This window comes from Physella acuta, unplaced genomic scaffold (assembly GCF_028476545.2).
Source record: "Physella acuta isolate Inbredline_101_S28 unplaced genomic scaffold, ASM2847654v3 ptg001278l, whole genome shotgun sequence".
In the NCBI taxonomy this organism is placed as follows: Eukaryota; Metazoa; Mollusca; class Gastropoda; family Physidae; genus Physella; species Physella acuta.
This window is the reverse complement of record NW_026732793.1, coordinates 85,001-103,065: the sequence shown is the minus strand read 5'-3', so window position 1 is coordinate 103,065 and position 18,065 is coordinate 85,001. Positions and strand designations below refer to the sequence as shown.

The 18,065-nt window shown below is 34.5% G+C and overlaps 1 protein-coding gene across 5 annotated transcripts in view; it reads right to left on the bottom strand.

Annotated features, from left to right (window-relative positions):
* Window positions 1-8,885: 8,885 nt before the first annotated feature.
* The window catches only part of LOC131957918 (uncharacterized), a 44,561-nt gene continuing 35,381 nt past the window's right edge, over window positions 8,886-18,065 (bottom strand). For all 5 annotated transcript variants that reach the window (XM_059322766.1, XM_059322763.1, XM_059322765.1 and 2 more), the window contains 5 exons: window positions 12,800-12,900; window positions 11,555-11,811; window positions 11,261-11,385; window positions 10,653-10,788; window positions 8,886-9,481 (listed from right to left, as the gene is read on the bottom strand). In XM_059322766.1, coding sequence (XP_059178749.1) covers window positions 9,458-9,481; window positions 10,653-10,788; window positions 11,261-11,385; window positions 11,555-11,811; window positions 12,800-12,900 — 643 coding nt within the window. In that variant the 3' untranslated portion in view covers window positions 8,886-9,457. The remainder of the gene's footprint in view (window positions 9,482-10,652; window positions 10,789-11,260; window positions 11,386-11,554; window positions 11,812-12,799; window positions 12,901-18,065) is intronic.

Below are 18,065 nucleotides of genomic sequence, written 5' to 3'. Positions count from 1 at the left end.
GTGCACCTGACTGTTACCTGTCGTTAAGTTAGATTGTGCACCTGTCGTGCACCTGTCATCTAGTTGGATTGTGTATTTGTCATTTACCTGTCATTAAGTTAGATTGTGCACCTGACAGTTACCTGTCGTGAAGTTAGATTGTGCACCTGACAGTTACCTGTCGTGAAGTTAGATTGTGTACCTATGATGCACTTATCGTGTACCTGTCGTTTACCATCTACCTGTGTATTCTGACTTCTTTAAACACGCTGTAGAAAGTAGACTCCCGGAATCGCTTGAAGACCACGGAAACTCCCGAAGGTCGGAACTCTCCGAGTGTGACGTCAGCGAATGATCCATTTCCGACTTGCTTAAACTCTCTTTTGGTGTTGACGTAATGAATGACGTCACGTTCGTGTAACATGAGGGGGTAGGGGGCCTCTGTTATGTGATAAGAAAATGTCCAAGTTTTATGTGGTTTTTTCTCTTTTTCTTGTTATTTTAGGTCAAATGGTGTTTAGTTTTTATTTTTTGCAAAAAGATTTTTTTTTTGCCTCAGACATGTTATTTACAGCTTCATTTTACCTTGCTATGTTCGCTTTAGTACTACAGTTTTCATCATTGGCTTGTGAGGACAGATATAGATTTACTATATTAATACTTAACATAATATTATTCGTCTAATTACAATTTTATTTTTAACCTGAAATTACAAATGTGTAATTATATGGTATGTCGTTGTACTTATAGAAAAAAATTATAGCAAAGGGTGTTTAAATTTGCAAAACATACTTTTGAATATATTAATTGCCAGACTTTAAGAAATTTTAAAAATAAAGAATAGTTGTTAAATTTTGAATGGTTACTCGGGAAAAAAATACTATTTCTGGATACAATTCATTTCTTTATCTTTCTATAAAAACATCATTTTTATAAGTGACTTTTCTTACTATAAAACTAAATGTACGTCTGCAATAATTCCCATAAGTTCTGTAAAAATTTGGATACATCATTATAACCCGCGCGTAAAAATATTAGGATATTTCCCTTTAAATGAGAAAAAATAACTGTTTTGAAATAAATGCATATGTCTAAAGAAATTTATTTCTTACCAGCTGAATAAGGTGGCATATCACCGTAAACAGTTCCAGGAACAGCTGAGAATGTTTTAATTTTCATTAATTATTAGGATAATCTGCTTCAACATTTAATCAAATTTAGTCACCATTGCAGACTCGTAATTCAACTAAAACGAAATTATACTTCAGCTAATTTTCTTTTTTAATTATGAACAAGTATTACATAGTCAACATAAAAAACAAGATTTTAAAATTGATATTGTTGGGTTATGGTTTTCATGCTCCCAAGCATGAATCATTATATATTAACTGCGATTAGGTTGCAACTATATATATATATATATATATATATATATATATATATATATATATATATATATATATATATATAAATATATATATATATATATATATATATATATATATATATATATATATATATATATATATATATATGTATATATTTATATATATATATATATATATATATATATATATATATATATATATATATATATATATATATATAGGCATATATATATAAATATATATATATATATATATATATATATATATATATATATATATATATATATATATATATATAGGCATATATAAAGTAAAAAGTTTCCCTTTCAAACCTGACGGTCTATGGGGCAAGTGAAGTAGAGTTCACTTGTTTCTGTGACCTCGGCATATGAAGAGATAGTGTGGTCAGCACTATGCCCAGCCGCCTTTACTTTCCCTAAGGTGAGTTAGGTACCCATCAGAGTTGGGGGGACTTGAAATGACTTGAACACGGATTCGAACTCGAGACTTACGGGTTAGCAGTCCAGCTCTCTAGCGCTAGACCACTCTGTCCCAATAGACATATATATATATATAGAGGCTTATATATATATATATATATATATATATATATATATATATATATATATATATATATATATATATATATATATATATATATATATATATATATATATATATATATATATATATATATATAATGAAATCTATCAACCGGGAAAATAAAACAAAATATCTTTACCAATCTCTAGCAGACATATGAGGGCCAGCAGTAGAATGGAATACTTGGGAATTTCAGATTCCATTCTTGAAGTGTCTCAGTTATCTTTTCTTGATTATATCGTCATAATACTTGTACTGTATAAATAAGAGATATAATGTTATATTTAAAATATTGATACATTATAATGCTTATAATTGTTGTTACCCAAACAAGAGACAGTTGTATTTTAGAAGAGTGACGACAAATCCCAAATCTGCGACAAAGATGAGTTCTACCGGATTAAACTACACCTGTTTCATGGGATTCCATGTGTAAATAAAGTACTTGTATTTGGATATAGCCAACTCCAAAATGTGGCTGAATTATTTTGCAAATATTTATCAACATATCGACATAGCATGTAAATACGACTTTCGGCTTAGACGAATACAACACTCAGAACTTACAAAACAATAAAAATGTTGAATTTTAGAAACATGAACTAAAATAATACACATGTGACATCTAAGGATATATATATATATATATATATATATATATATATATATATATATATATATATATATATACATTCATATATATATATATATATATATATATATATATATATATATATATATATATATATATATATATATATATATATATATCCTACTGATAAAATAGGTAAAATAAAGTGTTAGTGTACCTTTCAATGAAGTTAGTAGCACGGACAAAACCAACCAGAAAATCCCAAGAGAGACAACTCGGGCGAAATAAATACAGTTGTTGTTATTGATTCCCTTGTATTCAGCGTAGGCCTATCTGTTGCTGTATTGATGTCTTGGGAAAGTTTTGACAGATTAAAATCACGTGACAGGGGGGCGTTGGCGGACGTCTCCCCTAGCCACTGACGTCAACTTCTTTACAATAGTGTTGTTGTTTTTTTTTGTTTTTTTTTGTTCACTGTAGCAAGATGAGAACTTGCCAAATTCAATAACGAATTAGAATAAGCAATGTAGGCTTAAGTCTCGTAGGGTGTGGTTCCCCCCACCCCCCACCAGTATTTCTTCCAGATTTGTTCCCTCCGAGGGTGGGGGTGTGGGGCAATTGAAATTTTCGTGGGGGCGGTCTAAAAGTTTTAGGGGGGGGGGGGGAATCGGACACTGGTAGAAAGTATATTTTCTATATAAATTCGATTTCGTTCGGGGGAGGGGGTGGTAGAAGTTACCCGCCCCCCCCTCCCGGAAGATATGCCTTGAAGAAACTCTGCCCCCCCCCCCTCCTCCACACACTCCCAATCCCTCTTAAGGTTTCCAGATTTACGTTCCCGTATAAGAAGTATGGCGGAAGTATTGCAAACGTACAAAAAATCGAAATCGAGATTTTTTTCACCTCTCTTAGTCGGAAAAACATAGTTTTGCAATTATGTCCCTATGTCTGTGTGTGTGTCTATGTGGATGTGTGTCTGTGATTATGATAACTTGAGTAACGTCACATCTAGGTTGATGAAATTTCATATATAAGTATTATATCAATTTTGTAGATCTGTATCAACATTTAGCGATTTCCGGTAACCGGAATCGGAACTTATCCTACATTTGGTTTTTTCAAAAGCCTATAACTGGAGTAGGTACTGTTTCAGATAGACGAAATTTCATAATAAATGCAAAAATCTAATTCTCTGCCTTATATCAAATATTGAGTAATTTCCATTTTTCGGAAGTAGTACTTTACGCTATTTCCGATTTCTCAAAAAAACGCATATGAATGGATATAGTACTAATATTTTGCACTATTATACACGCATTTTTTTCTGTTCTCTTGGTGCGTTATTATTTTTCTACTAGGTTCTAATATATTTTAAACAGTTTTAGTAATTAAAGATAGATTAAAAATAATAAAAAATATGGTCTCTATCCCTAGTTGCCATCCTCGGAGTGTTTTATAAATATATTCGAGAGAGTTTAGGGGAGATCACTCCCGCTTTTTACACATGGAACCGTAAAGGCTGACTCTCCTACCGTCCTAATATTTCTGCTCTCGCCCCTCCCCCATCACCACTACTAAAAGAATGATTTCACACAGACAAATTAACATTGGGCTAAATTTAATCCAGATAAACTGTATAAAAAGTGGATGTAAGCTACCTACTTTACATTGTTTAACCACCCCCCACAGGCAACAAGAGAGTAGCCACAACCTCCTTCCCCTCATTACCTGGACTCACATCACAGATGTTTCATCATCATCTTTTCCTTTGTGTGCTTAAGACAAATGGGTCCACCACAGAAAGCTGTTTCCGCCTTTGCGGTCTCTCAATTTTCTTGGCAGTTCCCCAAGTTAGTCCTGCTCACATCAATTTGGTTTTGTTTTGTTTTTGTTTTTTCTGCTGTGAGTCTCCACGTCTCCCTTGGCCTTCCACATCATCGATGGATGTTCCCTAAACCCGTGCTATGCAAACAATTATTACCATGATTTATGTTGAGATTTAGATTCTGAAACATTAATTCTGAAGATTCATTGATAGAGCCATGTATGTTATATACAGTGTCATTTGAGGCTCATATAAATACCCATGTATACAGGGCCAAATGTGGCTTATTAAAATACCCATGTATGTATTATACAGAACCATTTGTGGATCATTTAAATACCTTTGTATGCCATATACAGAGCCATAAGTGGCTCATATAAATATCCACGATCGCTCATAATACACAGCCATATGTGCCTCATTTAAATTCCCATGCATGCCATATACAGAGTCGTATGAGGTTTCTGGGCCATCATTTAACTTAGAGCGTTAAAAAATATTGCCCTACTTTCTAACCAGATGACCAAGTCAATAAACAAATCAATGTAACATTTACCTAACGAAACAAAATGATGTTGTTCGTTGATTGCGTGCTCATTAGTTCAAGAAGTGCATTGCGTACGTTGATACTTTGTTGGTATATGTGCCATGCATCTAGAAGTGCTTGGCAATTACAGAAATGTAATATGTTACATGCTTATAAATGCATTATGAGCTTCAGTGGCGTATCCAGGATCGTCTAAAGTGGGGGGTTCCAATTTTTACCCGGGGACAAACTTTCGATTTGCAACCCCCCCCCCCCATCAAACTTTCGATTTGCACCCCCCCCCCCATACTTTATATTTATACCGAGGGTCTATGGGGGGTTATGACTCCCCCTAACCCCCCCCCTGCCTACGCCACTGATGAGCTTAAATAAGTGTGTCTATATTTACTGCATTTTATAAGCATAGTATAACTTCTCACATATCCTGATCTATATGGTGACTTGGGAAAAATATGAAACAATTTAATAAAAGCAGGGTTTGTAAGCCTGTTGTGTTTTGTTAAACTTAGTAACATTTTCTTTTAAAAACTATTCGTTTTATTTAGTATAACACGTATAATTGCTCTACCTTCATAACCATGTTCGTGTATTTTAGTAGATAGTTTGACACTGTGTGATCATTAATAGAGCCCTGTATGCTCATATACAAGAACCTAAGTGGCTCATATAGTTATCCATGGATGCTTATAATATAGACCCATAAGTGGCTCATATAAATATCCATATATGCTCAAATACAGAGCCATATGTTGATCATTTAAATACCCATGTATGCTTATATGTAATGCAGTATGTGGCTCATATAGTTATCTTTGCATGCTTATAATACAGAGCCATAAGTGGCTCATATAAATACCCAAGTATGCTCATATACAGGGCCGTATGTGGCTCATATGAATAACCATGTATGCCATATACAGAGTCACATGCGGACTCTTTAAATATCCATGTATGCTCATATACAGAGTCATATGTGGATCATTTAAATATCCATGTATGCTCATATACAGAGCCATATGTGGAACATTTACATATACATGTGTGCTCATATTCTGAGCCGTATGTGGCTCAAAAATATATGGGCCATCCTTTAACTCAAAAGCGTTAAAAAGATATTGTCCCACCTTCTAACCCGATGACCGAGTCAATACACAAATCAATGTTTTAATTATATTCATGATGAACTATGACCTAGTTCAGAGCGTAAACTTGGAGGGTCGACCTGGTAACATATTGTGCCCTAGTTCAGTGACAAACCAAATATTCTCAATGGCCTTCATTCTCGTCACTTACACTACATAAGCATACCAGATACACATACGTATTCATATATATATATATATATATATATATATATAATTTCTTACGTATTTTGAAAATAAATATTAATGCAATGCAATATTTAAATTACAGGAATTTTTATTTCTTTTCTTTTTTTTAAATTTGACTAAATACACATTTATGACAAATGTATTTATATACATGATTTTGCATAATCAGTGATTCCCATGAATTATATTTACAGGAAAATTACTAGCAACTTGTTTGTTTCCTTAGAATTAGTATTTTTAGAGCTGAAATATTTATATCTCGAGGCTAACGTTTCACACCCTTTTCAGAAGCTTTATCTTGCTAGCTCTGGTATTTTGATTGAACCCAAAACATTTTGCTTGAGTTATTCTTGTAACATTCTGTTTCAGGCACACAAAACGTGTATAAAGAAATTTTCCCACCCAAAAAGTCAATAAGGTTAACTTAATTTCTCTCCTCGGTGAGATTAAACCTGATTAGCGCACGAGATTAGGATTGACTATTGAACTCGCGTGAAAAGAAACGCCCTCGGTTGTATTCAAGTCGGATTAGCAAGAATGAAAAGTTAAGAGAACGAATTTATAAGAGCATGACTTTTTATTTATAACTTGGAGAAAATGCTACGTGTATTACTGGGGAGGGGTGGGGAGTTAAGCCAGTTGTGTACTTTTCTATTTATTAATTTATTTTTTTACCACAATGTCTTAAATATTTCTTACCGTAAGCAAATTCTGCTTTAAAAAAAATATTTACTTGGAAAAAAAATAATTCTAAAAAACATTTATCTCAAGCGTTATATCTGAGATATATTTAGCGCAAATGATTCAGAATTGTCAACGTTTCCTTTTTGTACCCACGGGGATGCAAAAATAGGCTTGGGCTTGGTGTCTTGGGCTTGGTTGTCGAGGTGTTGACTTCTGTATCACAGCTTTCATACTGCATCAGTCATACTTTGAGGAGTTGCTCCCCTTTCACCAGTAGTTCAATTTTTTTTTTTTTTTTTTTTTTTTTTTTTTTTTTTTTTTTTTTTACGAAATAAGATTGAAAGAAATAGATTTATTTATCTTTTTAATTAATCATATCGTCATCAATTTAAAAGCATAAAGGAATAAGTATTTGCAGTTAAGGATGTTTTCTTTCATTAACTGTTATTAGCTAGCTTCGCAGTACCTGCATTCTTTGTATGCGCTATGTGTGTAGTTTCGCATAATGTCCGGCTAGTTACTTAATTTTTTTAGTGTATTTTAGTACTATGATTATGTTTTTATTTGTTTAATAGAAATAATAATTAACATAAATCAAAAGGTGAAACGTAAAAAATCCAATTGAAATACCTAAATATACTAATTTCTAAGTACGAGCCTCATGTAAAAGAATAGATACTACACTCAATAATTTAAACTTTGCCAAACGCCTCCAAAACATTTTGGCCTTTTTTCTTTTATATTTGATAAATAGTGGATCCAATAATACTATTTAGAAATTGTACTAGATTAGATCTAACTAATAAAAAAATATAGGCTAGTTAATTCTTTTTAAACTTAGTTTTGCACACTTTAACAGACACAGGCTCATTACAGACAATTTTATAGTTTCATATCTGAATAAATTAAGTATTCAATACAACTAATGGTTTACTATTTAAACCACGGTAGGACAAAATATTTAAATTATGAGTAGGGTAAAAAGAAAAAAACAACTCGCTTCAACAATTTTTTTTTAAAATTGAGTAATATAACACGCTATCATTAGTTCCATTGACACGGAATTTCTCTGTGTGTTTCCGAGTTGCGAGAACTCAGTTTCGATTGTTTCCCTTATCACTTCTGAATACATTAAAGGGAAGTAGCAAAACTTTTAAAAATTGTATTGGACATAGAAAGTAAATATGGTATATATATATATATATATATATATATATATATATATATATATATATATATATATATATATATATATATATATATATATATATATATATATATATATACATATATATATATATACATATACATATATACATATATACATATATACATATATACATATATACATATATATATATATATATATATATATATATACATATATATATATATATATATATATATATATATATATATATATATATATATATATATATATATATATATATATATCAATGGGCTCATTTCTGGGTTCCGTATTGTGTACATATATTTGAGTTAAAATATTTTCAGATCGCTAACTGAGCTCATGTTGTTTAAAATATAATTGTAAACAAAGGGAAACATTGATTAAGTGGAGAACTTGTCAACGAACAAACATAATAAACGTAAGTGAGTTAAAATTTATTTAAACAAAATCCAGTAATAGGGAGGGAAAACCATGTACTTCTTAAATGATACTTTTCTAGTAAATATGACAGAATTTTATTGAACTCCAACGGTACCTAACTCACGTTAGGGCAAGTAAAGGCAGCTGGGCATACGCCGAGGTCCTAAAAACAGTTGAACTCTCATTTGCCCTATTGACCGTCAGGTTTGAAAAGGGAGGGAACTTCACTATAAAATTATCTTACTGAAAATAATTTACAATAAGATCACTTATGTTTGTTTTTTTGTTGTTTTTTTTTCATTAATAAATAAATACAAACGAAAACAAAATACAGTTTTTTATTTCAAAGTTTAAAATTCACATCAAAAAGCGTTAAATACATAAGATTGACGTAATGAGCAAAATAAAATTATTTTCAGATCTGGCTTTGAGCAGGGGGAGAAGAGCATTTTAACTGGAAATTTGTGTTAAAGGAATTTGATGCTTTATATAACGTTGAAGTACTGTCCATAGGAAGTTGATGATTCATAAGGTGTTGATGGATAACAAGAAGTTGATTTTTTTCACTTCAAGTTGCTGTTTCCAACCGCGAAGACAGTTCATTGGAAGTTCATGTTCCCCAAAAACATTTATGTTTCAAAGGATGTTGATTTTTTTGTATGAAGTTCATATTACCAAAAACATTTGTGTTTCAAAGGATGTTGATTTTTTGCTGGAAGTCGATGGTTTTCTGGGACGGGAAGGTTCGTGACGACGGGTTGGAGACAGATAGAAGTCACGTGACTCGAGAAGATAGTGACGACGAAAACGAGACACTGACGGATTGTGTTAGCTGACGTCACGTTGAGACAGTGATGATGTCACCTCTGAATGTCTTGCCATCACGTGTCTTGTCATCATGCCACTCTACTGTTGTTCGACTAGAGAAAAAAAAATTGACCGTTCATCATTTTTTTTTTTTAATCTGCATGTCTTTTTTTTATAAAATGTATGTATTTGTTTAGTAAATGATCAGTGTCTAGGTCTATTTTTCAAGACTACTTATTTGATGTATTGAATAAAAACAAGCCATTAGATACTTTTTAGCATGTATATAAAAGCTTGCAGCGAGTGATTTGGATAAAAGTGAGACTTCGGGGAGGGGGAGGGGAGATAGATGTAGGACAACTTTCTTTTATTGAAATGTAAAAGGTGTAATAATATAAAATGGTGCAAGTGTTGTCTAAATCAACAGTGAACTTTCAGTTAACTAATGTGGTGCCAATGGGACGGTATGGCCTAAGCGGTTGAGCACTAGGCTGCTAACCCGAAAGTCTCGAGTTCAAATCCGAGTTTAAATCAGTGGAACGTCTCTGAGTCCACCCAGCTTCGATTGGTTACGAGCTCATGTTGGGAAAACAAAGGTAGCTGAGAAAAGTGCTGAGTAACACCTTCCCTTCATATGCTAAGATCAAGAAACATATGAACTCTTCTTCATCTGCCCAACGGAGAGATCGGTTTGAAGAGGATCCTTTACTTGTTTACTTTTTTAATGTGGTGCTCATAGTATTAGCACCAGATACCAAGATGTAAAGCTACGCCTGTGCCTATAGCAGGGGTCGGCAACCTGCGGCTCGCGAGCCGCATGCGGATCTTTTGATATCAAGATGCGGCTCTCCAGCTCTTTGAACAAATACTAATAATCTTAATAAAAAATAAAATATTTTAAATACAAAAAAATGTTAGTGGCTCTTTAAATCCATTGAAATTTTGAAAAGTGTAACTTTTGGCTCTTCCGCTTCAAAAGGTTGCCGACCCCTGGCCTATAGCCATTACCCGGCAGCAATAGACGTAACCCTAACCACTTACCAATGTGGCCATTAAGCTACCTGCAATAGACCTAACCCTAACCACTTACAAATGTGACCATTACCTTCCTGCAATAGACCTAACCCTAACCACTTATAAATGTGACAATTACCTTCCTGCAATAGCCCTAACCTTAACCACTTACCAATGTGACCATTAACCTACCTGCAATAGACGTAACCCTAACCACTTACCAATGTGGCCATTGCCCTGCCTCCAATAGACCTAACCCTAACCACTTACCAATGTGATGGTAGAGCTCTGTAGTCCGGCCAGCTTGCTCCCGTTCATGTTGGTGTACTCACTCCAAAGTCGAAGTCTCCTGTCCATTTTAGCTAGGGCGATCTCAGACATGTCCTCAGGGGGAAGTTCAGCCGCGCTGTATACATAGACATACATTCATACATATACATACATATACAGTCATTTGTTTATTGATTGTAAATGTATAAACACTTATACATCATTTTATTTTAATTTAAATTCATTTTTATGCATATATATATATATATATATATATATATATATATATATATATATATATATATATATATATATATATATATATATATATATATATACATGTAAAATATTTAAATGTAGGTGAATATGCATATTGGCATAGTCTAACGTCCCCCCGACCCCACCACCGCAACCCCCCCCCCCCCGAACGAAATGGAATTTACATAGAAAATATATACATTTAACAGTGTCCGTCCCCCACGTCCGTCAGTATGTAGGTGTAGGTGTGCGTGGGTGTGTAGGTGTACGTGGGTGTGTAGATGTACGTGGGTGTGTAGATGTACGTGGTTGTGTAGGTGTACGAGTAAATATCTTAGCCCACCATCTACCTGTCGCTATTCATGTGTAACCGCTTCATGACGTTGATAATCTCTTGTTCCTCCACATTCCTCGTCTGTCTCTCAGCCCCAATGTTCGTCCCTTGTCGCACTTTGGCGTTTTTACTTCGTTTTACCTAGAATAAATATTTTTTCAAACTTATTTATTCAGCTTCAAAATATTCAATGGTCCCGGACTATTTATTAAATATTGTATTTTTTTAAATTTTCAATTAAAATATTTAAGGTTCCAAAACTCTGTATTGACATTTTTTATTTTAAAAATCTTGAATAGTCTCCCCTTACCTCTTGTAAGATTGACGAATCCATGAGTTTAATATTGAGAAATTTTAAAAACGCCACTTTGTTCGGGTCCGACTGGTATATGTAGAGGCAGAGTTTGTTGGCCAGGACCTCTTTCAGTTTATCCAGGGTTGCCAGGGCGTACTTCCGCTTGAACATCTTCTCGAACTGGGATTTCTTCAGGACCAAAAGTTCACAATCACCGGGCGCTGTGGCGTTCTCTATGTATGTCTCCAGACCCAGGATGATTTCCAGAGACCCTGGGGAAGTGAAGGAAATAAATTATTAAGTACCCTAATAAATGCAAATAAATTACCAAGGATCGTTATGGATGCAAATAAATTACTAAGAACCCTGGGGAATTGAAGAGAAGAAATTAATAAGACGAGCCGGCCCGCGGCATAACATACGCCGCTATTTAGTTGTTTCTAATTTTCAATAATTCATAATTTGTGAATTCGACAGTACCAACGCTGACACTGAAAATATTTCTTTAAAACACTATAAGTAGCTCGTTAAGGACCATAACCCCCCCCCCTTCCTTCCCCCCCTCCCCCCCCCTACCTTTAAAATCGTTGGCCCTGCTTGTAAACATTTAGAGTGAACACAGCTCACTAAAACCATGTAGGGGTGGGGAGGTAGGGAGAGCGTTTGCAGCTTGTTTTCTAACGGCTCGAAGAGGAGAATTATATATATAGATAGTTGGGGAATTGGGCAAAAAATTGACTAAGCACCCTTGGGAATGGATGTAAATTATTCACCAATGATCTTTGGAAATGGATGAAAATAAATAACCAATAACCCTGAGTAAGTGGTGAAAATAACGACCAAGGGCGATAGGGAATTGATGATAATAAATTACCAAAAACCCTCGGGAGCGGAAGAAAATACATTACCAACTAAAATATTTTTGGAGATTTGAGAACAAATGTATTTCGACATCAGTCATCATATTGACATGATAATTTAAAACGATGATTGGAAAAATTAAGCTAATTAAAGTAAAACAAAAAAGAAAAACTGGAAAAAAAACTACAAATGAATCAATGTATTTAAAAAAAACGAAATTAAGGAAATATGTAAGACTCCGTAGTATTTTGTTATGTTAACTCGGACACCACTCTGTTAAATAAAACCTATATAATTTTAACCTTTACCTTTAACTTCTTTACTATCGTCTCAATATAAGTATGGTAGCCACTCGGCTTCCACCCCCCCCCCCTTCTGACGTCACAATTGACAGTTTACCTATGATTTCGTTCTCTCCCAGAATACAAATTTTCTGTGGCTTGTGTCCTGCCATCCTCTCCTTCCTCAACAAGTGTGGTGCTTGCGGTATGGACTTGGGGCTAAATGGTGGATCGGATACAAATAACGTTCGTTAATAGTTGACTTTTCATCGGGGTAAAGTTGGATTAGAAAAGTAACATGTTTATTTAGGTTAAGTTACGTAGTTCGTGAAAGACTGAATTATGGATTTGAAATATTTTAAAATATAGTTTGTTATTCGTTCTTTTGTTGTTGTTGTTGTTAACGGAGCTGTATCCACGGCTGTTGTTGTTGTTATCCACATTTCATGTAGAGGTATGTCTGGGTGGCTAGTTGGTAGGGATTCGTCTATCGTTATGTGGAGGCGCATACCCGACACCCTTGTCTTCTGTCGGTTACTGCGATTAGGATGTTTAGTGCCTTGTTTCTGTAGTTTAGTTTGATGTAGTTTGGTGTGGTTTCGGTCTTGTCTGTGTACATTGTGCAACTGCGGTTGTTTGTGTGAGGGGTTTGCAGAGTTTCTTCCAGGTAAATCTTCAGGTAGACTTTCTTCCCCCGAAGAAAGTCTACCGCCCCCCCCCCACCCTAACGAGATGAAATTCATATAGTAAACATATACTTTTACTAGTGTCCGCCCCCCCCCCCCTTTCCCCTGGGCCACGGAAAAAAAGTCTGGAAGAAACACTGGGGCTTTGTGTTTGATGTTGGTTCTTTGTTGCTAAATATTCTTTGTGCTTGCATGGGTATATCGCTGCTGAATGCTGGATGAACCAATATAAGAATTCCTTAGATTTTGTCTTTTTCATGTAGCAAGAAGTACAATGCATATGGACAGTGTGTCTTGGTTGTTATGGGCATCGCGATGACGTCGAAAGCTTATGAGAAGTACCAGGTGTCTTCTCTGCCGTAATTGAGTAAAAGAATTTGTTTGTTGTGAAGAGCTGTCTTATAATATGGCCGCGCAGGTTGGGTTGTTTTCTGGATGTGATTAGTAGCCTACTTGCATTTGGAAAACTGTTGCAGTTGGAATAATGCACCTTTTTCATCGGGTAGTTCTAGAGTTACTGTTGTGGAATCTGAAAAGGTTTGGGCCGATTGTTTCATTAAATCACTTCTCATCGGCTCTCGCTTTAGAGGGAAAAGTGAGAGATACCCCGCTGCTGAGGTTGATTAAAATGGCTTGTTGCTTCATTAGCGAGGTTAGCACAATTTCAGAAAAAAGTTTGTCCTTAGGTCGTCTTAGCGTTAGATTGTCTAGGATAGACTTGGGTGATCGATATGTGTTATGTGGTGAGTTTGAGGGTTTACGCGGAATTTTTTCTGCTAATACTTCCGGATTATAGGTAATTAATTAGAGGTTAGTTAACACAAAAAACAGTTTATATTAATACTTTTTTTTCACCTTTTTGTCAAAATAGTTTGTTGTCGATTTTAATTTGTTGTAAATTATAATTCGTTATAATCTATAATTTGTTATTAATTATAATGTTATCAATTATAATTTGGAATCAATTATAACTTGTGATCTTTATTATTTCGTGATCAATTATACCTTGTTAACAATATCATTTTGTTACAGATTTTAACTTATATTTTAGCGAGTCGCAAAGCAAGAAAAACAGGCCTAAATAAAACATAATTAAAAGGACATTTGACCAAAACCAGAAAACTGAGTTTTACTTTATTTATCTATTAATAAAACATTTATTGCTGTTAATGGTTTTCTGTAAGGACTTAAATACGGATTTAAATAGGTTCAATTCTATATAAAACATAATTTTTTAAGAAAAAACAAATACAAAATATATATTTATAATTTATACAATAAAAATTGATCATATGTTTTTTACTTTGTACTATTAATTTTACTATTTTTTTAAGTTTATTTGTGAACATTGATAGAGGTTGTATCCCTTAGATTCTTTCCCATTATCTTAAAATGGGAGTTAACTAACACAGATTACTCCAAAGTAAACTGTTAGTAACGTTGCAACGTGCCAACATAAACGAAAAAAATTGAAGTTCTAAAAAAGTATTATATTTATTATACAATAAGATTACAATTATAAACTATATAGTTTTACTTATATTGTATACGTATATTTTATATCGCGGATTTCTTTTCAAAAGCTCTCCCATCCATTAGTTAGAGCACGGGTTCCCAAACTGGGTGTTGCGACCCCCCTGGGGGTCGCAAAGGGCTTTCTGAGGGGTCGCCAAGTGGTATACTAAACTTAAGCAATGAGAAACAAAACATAAATATTTAGAAGAATACCTGGAACTCGGCTTTACTAACATCACAGGAAATGGAATAGAGAAGAAGCCATGTGTACTGTGCAAAGTTGTTCTTATTCATGAGACTATGATACCTTCTAACCTAAAACGTCATTTTAGACGAGTCATTCGGAACACACACAAAAATACGGAGTTCTTTCGTCGGCATGAAGCTAGTTGCAAACGTCAGAGACTTGATCGAACACGAAGTTTTCTTAAAGGAAACACAGCATTAGTGCAAGCATCAAATGAAGTCGCGATAGAAAATGCCAGGCAAAAAAAAAACATAATAGGAGAAAATCTCATCAAACGCTGCATGTTGAAGATGGTGAAATTTATTCTTAGGGATTCCAGTGCAGTAAAGATGCAACAAAAATCTCTGCCTAATAATATGATTCAACGGCTTATAGTTGACATTTCCGTAGATGTTAAAAACCTAATTTTTAATTAAATCAAGCTTTCACAACTGTTTGCTTTTCAAGTTTATGAACCAACAGACATTAGTTCGTGTTCGCAGTTGCTGTCTTTGTCTATATTCATCCAGATAATAGCAAAGAAGAGTTGCTATTTTGTGAAGATAGCATGGAGAAAATAAGTACGTTTTTTGAAACTGGGGGATTAAAATGGGTGAAAACAGCTGTGGGGGTTTGTACGGATGGTGCGCCATCTATGCTTAGGTCAAATTCGGGCTTTCAGAAAACAGAAAAGATTTAGCTCCCTAACCAGTGACCTCACCATCAAGATGCTTCCGACTCCATTGCTGGTAAAAGTCATAAATTATATTAAATCTGGAGCCCTAAACACCCGTCTGTTTAAAGAACTGTGCAAAGACACGAATAAAGATCACGAGGTTCTGCTTTTCTACATTACTGTACGCTGGCTGTCAAACGAAATGTTGTGAATCGTGTTTTTTAATTGAAATCTGAAATCAAAGTGTTCTTGGAAGAGCAAAGGAAACAAGACCTTTTGATATAATTTAACGACAAAGAGTGGTTGGAGAGAGTATATACCTAGCAGATATATTCGAACATCAACATAAGCTTAACCTGAAGCTTCAGGGAAAATGAACGAATATTATCACTTTCCATGATAATCTAGGGGCATTTTTATCAAAGCTGCAAAATTCACTATGAAAATAAATCATGGGAATATTGAAAATTTGATAAACTCTGCAGTGTGGTAGATGAATCTGATTGTGAGATTATTAAAATTTTGAAAGAAGCGATTTCTGGGCATCTTGAACCTCTTGAAACAAACTGCGGCGTTATTTTCCCTGAGCTGAAAAAAAAAATCTGCATTGACGCATTAACCATTCTCTCTCCTCCCCCCCCCCCCCCCCCCCTTAGATACTGCCAACATTCCCGATGAATTACAAGAAGAATTCTTTGATTTGCAGAATGATTCCGCGAAGATGAAAACTGCACACATAATTTTGGTGTAGTATTCACCTTTTTACCAACTTAAAAACTTTATTCTCCGATTAACAACAAAATTAAGAAATAAATTAAATGTTAATAATGGCATAATTTGGCGTTAACAAAAACTTAACCGCAAATGTTTAGTAAATAGCATGCAATTTTACTCATCGTATTAAAACAGTTATCAAGAATAATTTATATTGAAAGTGTACTAGAAAAGAAAATCTTATTTTAGTGCTTATTAATTTCCTTACTAATTTCCGCTTTTTAATTCTATGGGGGTCGCGGTTCACTTACTTTTTATAAAAGGGGATCGACACTGAGTTAGAGTAAGGCAACCTATAGGTCACTGAGCTTAGAACTACATTAATTAATCGAGGTCAAAGAAGCAGATGTACTCTACTTCATCTGCACTTATCGCGTTTATGTCCGAAACAGCACGTTATACTTTTACTTTTCACGCACTCGCCAGTAACAAACTACAATTTATAGTAAGAATCAAATGGTTACTATCACAACATGAGCCCTTAGATTAAAAAATAATAGGGAATAGGGACGTCTCTGTCCTGGACTAGTCTCTCCAACTGTCCCCAGGTGTATCCAATCTTCTTGGTGTCTTCTTCCAGGCCACGTCTCCAGGTCTTTCTTGGTCTGCCTCTCTTCCTCCTGCCTTGTGGATTCCAGGTGAGGGCCTGTCTTGTTATGCTAGATACAGGCTTTCTGAGTGTGTGGCCAATCCATTTTCATTTTCTCTGGAGGATCTCTACTTCAACTGGCAGTTGATTTGTCCGTTGCCATAGAACATCATTTCTGATGGTTTTAGGCCAGCGAATTCGCAGGATCTTTCTGAGGCATGAGTTGATAAATGATTGTATTTTCTTCTTATTTGTGGCAGTTATTCTCTGTCTCAGCTTCATAGAGTAAAATAGGTTTCACTTGTGTGTTGAAGAGCCGGATTTTTATTCCAATGGTTAAATCTCCAGAACTCCAAACATTTTTAAGTTGGTTGAAGACTGCTCTTACCTTGCGTATCCTTATTTTCATGTCTGCTTCTGTCCCGCCCTGTTTATCAACAATACTTCCAAGGTAGATGAATCTATCCACTTCTTCTAGGGCTTCTGCAAATGTTATACGGGTACTTTCATCTGATGCTAGGGCCTTGTCGTGGCTTGGCAGCTTGTGTACCCCGACGACCCCCAGAGTTATACCATTGGAAGTGTAAGCTCCTGACATGTTCAACTAAGATGGGAAGATCTGCGCGGGTAGGGGTCAGACGAAAGCTAGCACCCCGGTCCTCCAGGTTGGAGGTTGAGCATAAGGTCAGCAACCTTATATTGTAAAAAAACAACTCGCTACAGAAACGCAGACAAAGAGAAATACACGTATTAATACATAACATTAAACAAACCAGACACAAGACATCTGTGATCTTCTTCCCATCCCTCCTAAAAATGTAAGGAAACTTTATCCAAGTGTTTATTCTCCTATCTTGTATCATGTGATATATGTCGTAAAGTATAAATAGATTACAATTATCATTGATAATCTTAGAG